The sequence below is a fragment of the Pelophylax lessonae genome, assembly GCF_965119305.1.
Source record: "Pelophylax lessonae genome assembly, chromosome: 4".
Lineage (NCBI taxonomy): Eukaryota > Metazoa > Chordata > Amphibia > Anura > Ranidae > Pelophylax > Pelophylax lessonae.
The window spans coordinates 191,250,016-191,262,628 of NC_138771.1; the positions used below are offsets into that span (position 1 = coordinate 191,250,016).

At 43.0% G+C, this 12,613-nt stretch overlaps 1 protein-coding gene across 3 annotated transcripts in view; it reads right to left on the bottom strand.

Moving 5' to 3' along the window:
* RELN (reelin) overlaps positions 1-12,613 on the bottom strand; it is a 782,434-nt gene that overhangs the window by 106,435 nt on the left and 663,386 nt on the right. For all 3 annotated transcript variants that reach the window (XM_082254411.1, XM_082254410.1, XM_082254409.1), the window contains one exon: positions 6,124-6,344. In XM_082254411.1, the coding sequence (XP_082110537.1) occupies positions 6,124-6,344 (221 nt within the window). The remainder of the gene's footprint in view (positions 1-6,123; positions 6,345-12,613) is intronic.

The following is a 12,613-nucleotide window of genomic DNA, read 5'->3' on the forward strand; positions in this document are numbered from 1 at the left end:
TCTGACCAGTAAAATAAAAACAATATGAGACATTTTACCACATCATTAACTTTCTCTAAATACCAGCATTAGGAAGGCAGGATCCTATACATTAAGAACATAACCTTATTTATAAATGAAGAAGCTCTTCTGCTCGTGTCCCATGTTATTTGGCAGCAATAATATTACATAGCTATTACTGTGAAAATAAAAACATTATTTATTGATGGTAGCAAACTGTCTACATTATGTATGGTCTAAAATGGGATTGCCATTGGACAGCAAGCAAATAAATGCTCCTCCAGAGAAACAAGAAATGGCTGAGTTTGAGCTAACAGTTTAGAGAGCATAAAAGTAAATATATATGTGTTGCAGCAGCACTTTTATCATGCTGTAATAAGCCTAAGCCTTATGGCTTTCATGGCCCTATCTCTACTGTACATTTTCATCCGTTTGGAGTTTTTGTAACATATTAAAACTCCATATATTTCTTAGTGTTGTATCAAATTATACTTTAAGGATGTCGAAATTGGCTAATGGAAACAACACTGTTAAATATGCCCACCAATGTGAGGGACCTTGTCTTACTAAAATAAATAAAAGGGACCATTGACCTTCAATATAAGGAGCACTGACCACCAATGTAAAGGAAGACCTTCTTAACTGATCAGTAACGTAAAATACATTTTTCAACTGTACACCAATGTAAGTTTTAGATTTATTAATTTGCAGCAGGGGTTTCCTGGGACCTAAAATGTATTTTAAGGGTTCCTCTTGGGTAAAACAGTTGAGAAAAGGGCACATATATATATATATATATATATAAATTACAGTAAAAAAAATGAAAAATACTTATAGTGCTTTGAAATATATAATGGGGTTGATTTACTAAAACTGGAGAGTGCAAAATCTGGTGCAGCACTGCAGAGAAACCAGCTTCCAGGTTTTTTAGTCAAAGCTTAATAGAACAAGCTGAAGTCAGAAGCTGATTAGTTACCATGCACAGCTGCACCAGATTTTGTATTATACACAAAGATGAAACAAATTCTTCAGTTGTAGCTGTGTATCTGCAGCCGTTGTGTCTGTAGCTCATGCTGAAAACTCAAAAGAAGAAAGCATTTCTTCTTTAACCTAGGAGCAGAGGGCGGGGATCTGAAGTCTTTAGCTCTGAGCCCTGATTGGAGGGAAGGGACACCCCCCCCCCCCACCTTCTCACAGTACAGAGTACAAGCACAGCTGTGGATAGCAGTCACAGGCTGTGCTGCAGCTACCCCCCCCCGTCACCTTTTAAATCTAGGTGTCATAAAAGGCTGCCAGAAGTGACTCATGCGAATAACAGAGGAACCAGACAGCAGAGAGAAATGACACTCTTTATAGAAAGGCGAGTACACAGTAAAGAAGGATGTGATTTTTTCATTTCATTTCATGTCTGAGGTTTACAACCATTTTAACCACTTGTGGACTGCCCACTGTGTCAGATCATGTACCTAGTATATGATCTGACACTTCCGGGTCTAGGGCGCGCACGCACACTGCCGGCGACCTACCCCCGTTGTGATTGGACACAGCGGAAGCCAATTAGCGGGTCTGACAGATGCGATGTCTGCCGGGACCCACTGATCATTCAGGAGACAGGCAGAACAGCGATCTGCCTATGTAAACAAGGCAGACCGCTGTTCTGTGAGAAGGAAATGTACTAATCCTGTGTTTCTGCTAAGCAGGAACACAGATCTTTACCTTCCCCCAGTCAAAACACCCCCTCCACAGTTAGCAAGCACTCCCTAGGAACACATTTAACCCTTTGATGGCCCCTGATGTTAACCCCTTTCCTGCCAGTGTCATTACACAGTACAGTGACAGTAAATATTGTACTTTTTTCAAAATTGTCGCTCTTTTTTTGTTTATAGCGCAAAAAATAAAAATTGCACAGGTGATCAAATACCACCAAAAGAAAGCTCTATTTGTGGGGAAAAAAGGACATCAATTTGATTTGGGTACAGCGTCGCACGAACGCGCAATTGTCAGCGAAATGTGAAAGCGGATTTCCACCCAAAAGGGGAAGCTCCTCTTGCACAATTGGCACTTTTGAGGAGCAGGGGGGGGGATGGGCGTTGGTGGGAGCACGTAAATTATTTTTACAGGTATCTGCTTCCAACTTTCGTTCTGAGCACCAGGATGCTCGGAAACTGAAGTTCTCCTCCCTCCCCCCTGCAGTCTTCTGGGACATTGACACTGCATCCACCATTCATGATGCACAGTGCGACTCGTGCATGCGCAGTAGGCACCCGGTTGTGAAGCCGCAAGGGAGGACAGAGGGTGAAGACGGCTGGGCTGAGTGCACCGCTGGATCCTGGGAAAGGTGAGTGGCTGCTTTTTAACAGTCAACAGCTACAGGCGGATGGAACTCCTCTTTAAAGTAACGCAGTGCTGTATCGCAAAAAAAATGGCCTGCTCATGAAGGGGGGTAAACCTTCTGGAGCTGAAGTGGTAAAGGGCGATCCCAAAAAACAATTTGTATACGTAAACAGGGGTTTTCTGATAGTGTACTGACCATTCATAGCATCTAGCAAAGTTTTAAAGTAGGTATCAGCAGGAGGACAAATCAAAGGGAAGAATAATGAAATGGGAGGCAAAACCTCATCACCTGAGCTGGCTAAATCCCAGTACCTAGCCAGTATCTGAGCTAGCTCAATGGACTGGACAAGGCTGTGGTCTAAAACAAGGGTAGGGGATGTTGAATGGCATGTTTAACTGGACACAAGTGGTTGAAGTGAAGTGACATGCTTTAAAACCTTGACACCCTTTCATTCCCACCAATAAGGTAATCGCCACCACACTTGGCACATTTATATAGATTAAGCCCTCTAAAGAGAACTCTGCAGTGGATTACTCTTCAGAGGGCAGTTGACAGGGATTGAGGAGATGTTGTGTGGCCTGTTTTAACATTTTCACATTTTATACAATACTTGCTTTGCAGTGGGTTATAAAACTATCCCTCTGGGGTTTTACGCTGCTGGGCAGTGTTTCCTGCCCCTTGCTTTTTGTTCCAGTCAGCTGATTCTGATAAGGTTTTGAACAGGATGGTTTTGTTTTTTTGGCAAGAATTAAAAAAAAGAATAAATGCACAATTCACCCAGACACCCAATTCATAAGAACTGAAAAAGGGCAGCTTCTGACTTTTTATGTTATGTATGTATGCTGACTGGATCATTAATTAAACTTAATTCTATTTTAATGTGCGGCTTAAGTCTGGGGCATATTTTGTATTCCTAAAACATCTGTTTTGATTGTGAAAATAAAATATATTTACTAGGTAACCCTTTGTAAACATACATATTGCTATGGTGAGCATACACAATAAAAATTCATGACTATTTGACTAATGACTGTAATATTACCAAATCTGTGCTTCAGCATGCATTATCAATACAAACAGATTTAGGCCAGATAAATTGCCATACTGTTGCAACTTGTCATTGACAGTGATAATAAATAAAGTGTGTTGCACTGACAAAACTAAATATGTTTCCTCTGGCTGAAGCCTAAAGCCCACAGAGACCTCTTACAGACTCACATAGACACCTGCCTTATGCAAGTTCCCAAACTCATCAATCCATTTCCTATTTCCTACTAGTAAATAATGGAAACTGGTGACTTCAGTTTGCAGAGCCTGTTCATTTAATAACATGTTTTGTGTAAAGGTTAAGCCACCGATGATGATTTTGGGAACTCACAAGTGTGTATATGGGGGTTAATTTACTAAGGGAAAAATAGACTGTGCACTTTGCAAAGTGCAGTTGCCTTCTGCAAGTGCAGTTGCTCCAGGAGCTTTGTAAATAAGGCAAAACTTCACTTTGCCAAAAATACTCAATCACGTGCAAGGAAAATTAAAAATAGCTGCATTTTTGCTTGCACATGATTGGATGGTGGAAGTCAGCAGAGCTTGTTTTCATTTACTAAGCTCTGGAGCAACTGCTCTTGCAGAGCGCAACTGCACTTTGCAAAGTGCACACTCGATTTGCCTTTAGTAAATCAACCCTTTAGTGTCTACCTTGTAAAATATTGAAAATAAGTTTTCCCTTTTTTGGAGCATTTGATTGCTGAAGGACAACATTTAAAAATATCAATATAAAATTACTACAGCGCAATCCTCTGTTTAAATTATTGGTGCAATTGTTATGTGACAGAATCCGCAAACAATGTCAGTGAACATATAAACATACAAAAAATTATTGTAAAAAATTAAAAAAATCTCCTTTTAGTGAATGTTCCAAATACTGCAAACTGTGCAGAAAAAAAATTATAGTGAATAGATAAATCTACATAATGTCCAAAACGATAAAAGACAGCCAATAAAGATAAATGAATCCTTATAACGAGTGTTCTTGCCACCTCTGTGTATAACGATCAACTTAAATCAAACAGGTGCTCATGTAATCCACCAGCAGTGCTCTCTAGCAGCTCACCTCCAACTTTGACTCCTGTTTTACCAGAGTCAAAATACGCTGTTCCCCTTTGGGGATTCATGGAAATCTGTATGGATGGATGGATATCCCCAGGCGTTTCACAACCACAGTCTCTCCTTAATGCAGTGCTCGCATATTAATAAGCCATATAAAATGAAACACATACCATCTAGTGCCCTCCATAAGAACAAATTTATTATCATAAAATCCAAAAATAGCTCACTCACATAAAACAGCACTGCAAGCCGTGCCAGCTGTATTAAGCCCAATCATTTATCCACCCGCTTAACAGCATCTGGTAGGTAATGGTCGTGGGATAGCATCAGCTGTTAGCTCCTAACTCCAAACACGTTGCGTCTTCCAATAGACTTCTTCAGTGGGGTTCTTACAGAGAGCACTAGATGGTATGTGTTTTGTTTTTTATGGGCAATTAATATGCGAGGAGAGAGGTGGCAAGAACACTCGTTATAAGGATTTATTTATCTTTATTGGATGTCTTTCATCGTTTTGGAAATGAGGTAGATTTATCTATTCACTATATATTTTTTCTGCACAGTTTGCACAAGTATTTGGAACATTCATTAGAAGGAGTTTTCTTGAATATTTAAAATAATTTTTTTGAGGATATGTATGTTTATATGTTCACTGACATTGTTTGTGGATTCTGTCACCTAACAATTGCACTAATAATTTAAACAGAGGATTGCGCTGTACGAATTTTATATTGGTGAGGTGAATACACTTTTTTTGTAGTACTGGCAGCAATCAGCTCCCAATATATATTTTTGGATGTTTATTTGTTGATAATATTGATTAAGTTGCGCTGATATTTACACGAAAATAAGGGGCTTAAGTAACGTTTTGCATCTCCTTACTATAGTAAAGCAAATTGGGGATAATCCTATTAGTATCTTTTCATTTATCAAAGTTTCTACTATCCAATGACCTGTGAAGGATTTCTAGGATAAAGAGGTTTTCTAATTGTTCAGTAATAATGGAAAACAATGCAAGATCAGCTACATTAAATCCTGCCTTTTTTCTTGACCATTATAACCTCTGGGGTGCGCACTACAACTGATGTGGCATAGTCAAATGCCAATTACATTTGTTACTAGCATAAAGCGGAGCTCCATCTAAAAGGGGAAGTTCAGCTTTAAGGACTTGCTACACACTCCTCTTTAACAACTGGCACTTTTGAGGAGCGAGGGAAGCAGGTACCTGATTTTGATAGGTACCCACTTCCAACTTCTATTCTGAGCGCCGCAGCGCTCAGAAACAGAAGTTCTCCTTAATCCCTCCCCCTGCAGTTTTCTGGGACCTGTCAGGTCCCAGAAGACTGCATCCACCGTTTACAATGCGCAGCTTGACTTGCACATATACAGAGGGCACCCGGTTGTGAAGCCGCAAGCTGAAGATGCCGGCGGGACTGAAGACAGTGGGTGAGACTGACTGGGTTGTCAGACAGGTGAGTTGCTGTTTTTTGAAAGTCAGCAGCTACATTTATTTTTATTTCTTCCACCGGTAACTGGAACTCCGCTTTAACCCTTTCTTTGTGGCTATCACAAAACAAGGGTTTTGTTCATTTTCTTACACTTACAGAAAACAAATAACACATGATGACATGAGGACATATTAGAACTACAACAGAAACCAGTATTTTTGAGAACTACAAGATCACCTTCAAAATCATCTTTGAGGAAGTCTGGATTCTTAGTGCTGACTTTACAAGTGGGGCCAGAGTATCCAGGGTCACAGATACATTTGGTGCCATTGATACAACTTCCATGACCATTGCACATCTCCTCACACTGAGGACCAATATAAATGTTATCAATGGCCCATGTCACAGGCTTCATTGCAGTTGGATAAAATCCTTGATACCACCGGAACCGAATAGTACTTGAAAAGAAGAGAAAAAATATGAGTTGGATATTTCTGTTGCATATTTTTTAAATATTACTGGTAGAATGTGCATCAAGCAGTTTGCACTACTAGCTGCATGTCAAGTCACAAATATTTTACTAACATGATAATATAAATGTCTTTTCTGCAACTATGTACTAGCTAGTAGGGTTGAGCGAACACCTAGATGTCCGTGTTCGACGGGTTCGGCCGAACTTTAAAAAAAAGTCCGGGTCCGTGTCCCGGACTTTTACCGAACTTTTCCCGGACACCGAACCCCATTGAAGTCAATGGGGACCCGAACTTTAAGGCACTAAAATGGCTCTAAAACACCAAAGGAAAGGGCTAGAGTGCTGCAAATGGCAGCAAAACGTAATTAAGAGCATGGCAAGTGCTCTGCAAACAAATGTGGATAGGGAAATAACTTAAAACAACAAAAAAAAACAGAAAAATAAAACAATGTTCTTCTTCATCTCTGAAGGACGAGGCCCATATGGAGTAGGAGGGAGGTTGAGGTGGTGGTGGATGTGGCGGTGACTAGACATATGCCGGTTTTCGGTAATTCGATATATCGCGGTATTGCATAGCCACGGTATTGTTATTGTGGCATTTTTAAAATACCGAGTTTCTCTGTCAAGTCTGCCTGACTTGTGAATTGATACATTTCAGTGAGCTGGATGACTCATTCACTCACTCAGCTAACACCTTTCAGCATTAAGTCTCCTAACTATAAACAAAAATGATTACATTTGTATCTTTTCCTTCCCTCTGCCAGGGAGAAAGGAAGTTTAACCTCTTAAAGACTGGATCTTTTTCTGACACTTGCTGTTTGCAAGTTAAAATCAGTTTTTTTTTTGCTAGAAAAGTACTTAGAACCCCCAAACATTTTATATATTTTTTTAGCAGAGACCCTACAGAATAAAATGGCGATTGTTGTAATATTTTATGTCACACTGTATTTGCGCAGCAGTCTTTCAAACGCAATGATTAGACTTTAATGAATAAAAAAAAAAAAAAAAACGTAACAGTAAAGTTATCCCAATTTTTTTTTTTTTTGTTACACAGAGAATCGTGAGAGAATCGTGATCTTTATTCCAAGCTAAAAAATCGTGATTCTCATTTTGGCCAGAATCGTGCAGCTCTAATAAATATATATATACACACACACACGCCTAGCAGCCCACATTACATTATTATATAGCCATCAAGCAGTGTCTGGCCTACCTGGTGATGACTGGTCCTGGCGCTCTGATCCGATGGCCTGGTCTTTAAAGGGGCAAATCCTTGCGATCCAGAAGTGGTTAAACCTGCAGGAGGACCGGTGTTTTTATCTATTAATGACTTTACTATTGCTTTAGGCCTGGTTCACATGTATGCGGGTTGGTGGTTCACATGTATGCGGGTTGGCGGTTCACATGTATGCGGGTTGGCGGCCCACATTTGCACAGGCATAGCAGCCCATTGATTTGAACGGGCTGCTATGCCCTCATTTTCCGCAGAAAAAAGGTGCATGCAGCATTTTTTTTAAATTCAGTGGCCTTGAAATCCATCCTGCTTTTGCACCATGCGACTAACCTGCAGTTCCTGCTCTGGCAAGCTTTCTGCATTTTTTGTATACGTGGGCACGGCATTTAAAAATAAACAGTTTGCGTGTGCAGCAACGGCAGGTAAGTCGCATGGTGCAAAAGAAGGATGGATTTCATGGCCACTGCATTTTTTTAAATTCTGCATGCACCTTTTTTCAGCTGAAAACGCAGGCATAGCAGCTCAAGCCCATTCACATCAATGGGCTGCTATGCCTGTGCAAATGTGGGCCCCCAACCCGCATACATGTGAACCAGGCCTAAAGCAATAGTAAAGTCATTAATAGATAAAAACACCGGTCCTCCTGCAGGTTTAACCAATTAATGACTTTACTATTGCTTTAGGCCTGGTTCACATGTATGCGGGTTGGGGGCCCACATTTGCACAGGCATAGCAGCCCATTGATGTGAATGGGCTTGAGCTGCTATGCCTGCGTTTTCAGCTGAAAAAAGGTGCATGCAGAATTTAAAAAAATGCAGTGGCCATGAAATCCATCCTTCTTTTGCACCATGCGACTTACCTGCCGTTGCTGCACACGCAAACTGTTTATTTTTAAATGCCGTGCCCACGTATACAAAAAATGCAGAAAGCTTGCCAGAGCAGGAACTGCAGGTTAGTCGCATGGTGCAAAAGCAGGATGGATTTCAAGGCCACTGAATTTTAAAAAAATGCTGCATGCACCTTTTTTCTGCGGAAAATGAGGGCATAGCAGCCCATTCAAATCAATGGGCTGCTATGCCTGTGCAAATGTGAACCACCAACCCGCATACATGTGAACCAGGCCTAAAGCAATAGTAAAGTAATTTATAAACAACACCTCCTTCAGGTTTAACCACTTCTTGACCACAAGGATTTGCCCTCTTAATGACCAGGCCATCGGATCGGAGCCGAGCGCCAGAACCAGTTATCACCAGTTAGGCCAGACACTGCTTGATGACCTATTTTAGGCCTGGTTCACAGAGTCTGTACTGACTGACTATATAATAATGTGCATAAGTGAACCAAAGCCCCTAAATTCAGCAATGAAATTGAAGTGAGGTGGAAATTTAATAATTTAAATTTAATAATAGAATACCGTGATAATACCGTATACCGTGGCAAAACCTTAATCAATTAATCGCAGCATGAAAATCTGATACCGTCACAAGCCTAGCGGTGACATAGGCGTGCGCACAGGGAGTGCTGGGTGTGCCTGGGCACACCCTAATCACCTAGGGCACATAGCATTGCCAGTGAGGAGATGGGAAAGATCTCCCTGGGACCTGCTCTGCTCTATTTCTCCTTGCCTACAGGTACATGGCCCCGATACATTACTCTCCCTGCTGGCAAACACATGCATGTGTATTTCAACTTTGGGGTGCACACCTTAATGCAATAGGCTGCGCACACCTATGGGCGGTGTAGGTGGAAGCGGCGGTGGAGGAGGACCAGGGCCGGATTAACAGCATCATGGGCTTGGTGCTGAGGATTTTGAAGGGCCTTAAGGGCCGTGCCTTGCCATGCACCCAGAGGAGGAAGGGTGCAGCCATGCATGCCTAATTCAACATGGGATGCTGTCTCTGAAGCCCATAAACACATCCATGCATCGCCAACTGTCCCTCCTTGTCCGGCCTTCACGCTGTGTGGGGAGGTTCTGAGGGTGCTGCCTGGGGAAGCGAGCATAGAAGCCAGACTTCTGTGTTTACAAGTGACAGAAGAGCGGTAACAGTGAATATGGCCAACCCGGGGCCTATATAAAAGGTAGGGGCCTGGAGCTGCAGCTCCAATAGCCCCTACATTAATCTGGCCCTGAGGAGGAGGACGAGGTAGCCAACACTGCTTCTTTTCAAAAATTTTAAATGAGGGTACACCCCAAAAGAGTGAGAAAGAGCAAAAATTGAACAATGGGTGGGTAAGGTCGGTATCCATTGCTATTCTGCATAAGGTACGGAAAAGTCCCGTGGGATCCATGCCTGGTTCATTTTAATGAACGTGAGCTTGTCCACATTGTCTCTGGACAGGCGGCTGCGCTTGTCTGTTATAACGCCCCCAGCCGTGCTAAATACCCGTTCAGATAATACACTGGCTGCAGGGCACGCCAGCACCTCCAAGGCGTAAAGGGCAAGCTCAAGCCATGTGCCCAATTTGGAGACCCAGAAGTTGAAGGGGGCAGACCCGTCATTCACTACATGTAGGCGTGTGCACACATACTGCTCCACCATGTTGGTAAAATGCTGCCTCCTGCTAAGACGTTCCATCTGAGCTGCTGGTGCTGCTGTTTGTTGTGGCGTGCTGACAAAGCTTTTCCACATTTCGGCCATGCTAACCCTGCCTTCTGAGGTGCTGGCGGTGCCCTGGTTGCGTTGGCGACCTCCTCCTCCTCCTCCTCTGCCTTGTGCTTCCACTGTGGCCCCGCTGTCAGATGGGAATGCCAGCAGCATGGCGTCTACCAGCGTGCGCTTGTACTCGCGCATCTTGCGATCGCGCTCCAGTGAGTGAATTAAGGACGGTACGTTGTCCTTGTAACGGGGATCCAGCAGCGTGGCCACCCAGTAATCAGCACAAGTTAGAATGTGGGCAACTCGGCGGTCGTTGTGGAGACACTGCAGCATGTAATCGCTCATGTGTGCCAGGCTGCCCAGAGGCAACGAAAGGCTGTCCTCTGTGGGAGGTGTATCGTCCGTGTCCTCTGTATCCCCCCAGCCACGCACCAGTGATGGCCATGAGCTGGCCTGGGTGCCACCCTGCTGTGAACATGGTTCCATCTCCTCCTCCAGCTCCTCCTCCTCCTCCTCATCCTCCTCATCCTCCAGAACTGTGCCCCTGCTGGACAATTGCGTCCCTGGCGTTTGCGTGTGCAGGAACCCACCCTCGGAGCCCCTTGCGAATGACTGCCCTGAAAGCCTTGGAAATGTTACCTCTTCATCCTCCTCCTCATCCTGTGCCACATCCTCTTCCATCATCGCCCGAATTGTTTTTTCAAGGAGGCATGGAAGTGGGATAGTTAAGCTGAGAACGGCGTCATTGCCACTGGCCATGTTGGTGGAGTACTCAAAACAGCGCAACAAGGCACACAGGTCTCGCATGGAGGCCCAGTTAAATTAAATAGCGGAATAGAAAATATGATCCAAAAAAAGTGTATGTATATCACACGTACACAACCACACTGGGCCCCAATTACTATTGTTTGTACCCCTAAAAGGCTAGATGAGGAGTAGGGGGAGTATGGAACAGGCAGCACCCTCAAACCTTCAGAAGTATGAGATGAACCCCAACAACTTGGAAAGGTGGATCTCTCTCACACGTACCGACACAGACTATCCCGCAATTCAATTGATCCTCAAAGGTTTTTATTGAATAGCGGAGTAGGAAATATGATCAAAAAAAGTGTATGTATCTCGCACGTACACAACCACACTAGGCCCCAATTACTATTGTTTGTACCCCTAAAAGGCTAGATGAGGAGTAGGGGGGGTATGGAACAGGCAGCACCCTCAAACCTTCAGAAGTATGAGATGAACCCCAACAACTTGGAAAGGTGGATCTCTCTCACACGTACCGACACAGACTATCCCCCAATTTAACTGATCCCCAAAGGTTTTTGATTAAATAGCGGAATAGAAAATATGATCCCAAAAAAGTGTATGTATATCACACGTACACAACCACACTGGGCCCCAATTACTATTGTTTGTACCCCTAAAAGGCTAGATGAGGAGTAGGGGGAGTATGGAACAGGCAGCACCCTCAAACCTTCAGAAGTATGAGATGAACCCCAACAACTTGGAAAGGTGGATCTCTCTCACACGTACCAACACAGACTATCCCCCAATTTAACTGATCCCCAAAGGTTTTTGATTAAATAGCGGAATAGAAAATATGATCCAAAAAAAGTGTATGTATATCACACGTACACAACCACACTAGGCCCCAATTACTATTGTTTGTACCCCTAAAAGGCTAGATGAGGAGTAGGGGGAGTATGGAACAGGCAGCACCCTCAAACCTTCAGAAGTATGAGATGAACCCCAACAACTTGGAAAGGTGGATCTCTCTCACACGTACCAACACAGACTATCCCCCAATTTAACTGATCCCCAAAGGTTTTTGATTAAATAGCGGAATAGAAAATATGATCCAAAAAAAGTGTATGTATATCACACGTACACAACCACACTAGGCCCCAATTACTATTGTTTGTACCCCTAAAAGGCTAGATGAGGAGTAGGGGGAGTATGGAACAGGCAGCACCCTCAAACCTTCAGAAGTATGAGATGAACCCCAACAACTTGGAAAGGTGGATCTCTCTCACACGTACCGACACAGACTATCCCCCAATTTAACTGATCCCCAAAGGTTTTTGATTAAATAGCGGAATAGAAAATATGATCCAAAAAAAGTGTATGTATATCACACGTACACAACCACACTAGGCCCCAATTACTATTGTTTGTACCCCTAAAAGGCTAGATGAGGAGTAGGGGGGGTATGGAACAGGCAGCACCCTCAAACCTTCAGAAGTATGAGATGAACCCCAACAACTTGGAAAGGTGGATCTCTCTCACACGTACCAACACAGACTATCCCCCAATTTAACTGATCCCCAAAGGTTTTTGATTAAATAGCGGAATAGAAAATATGATCCCAAAAAAGTGTATGTATATCACACGTACACAACCACACTAGGCCCCAATTACTATTGT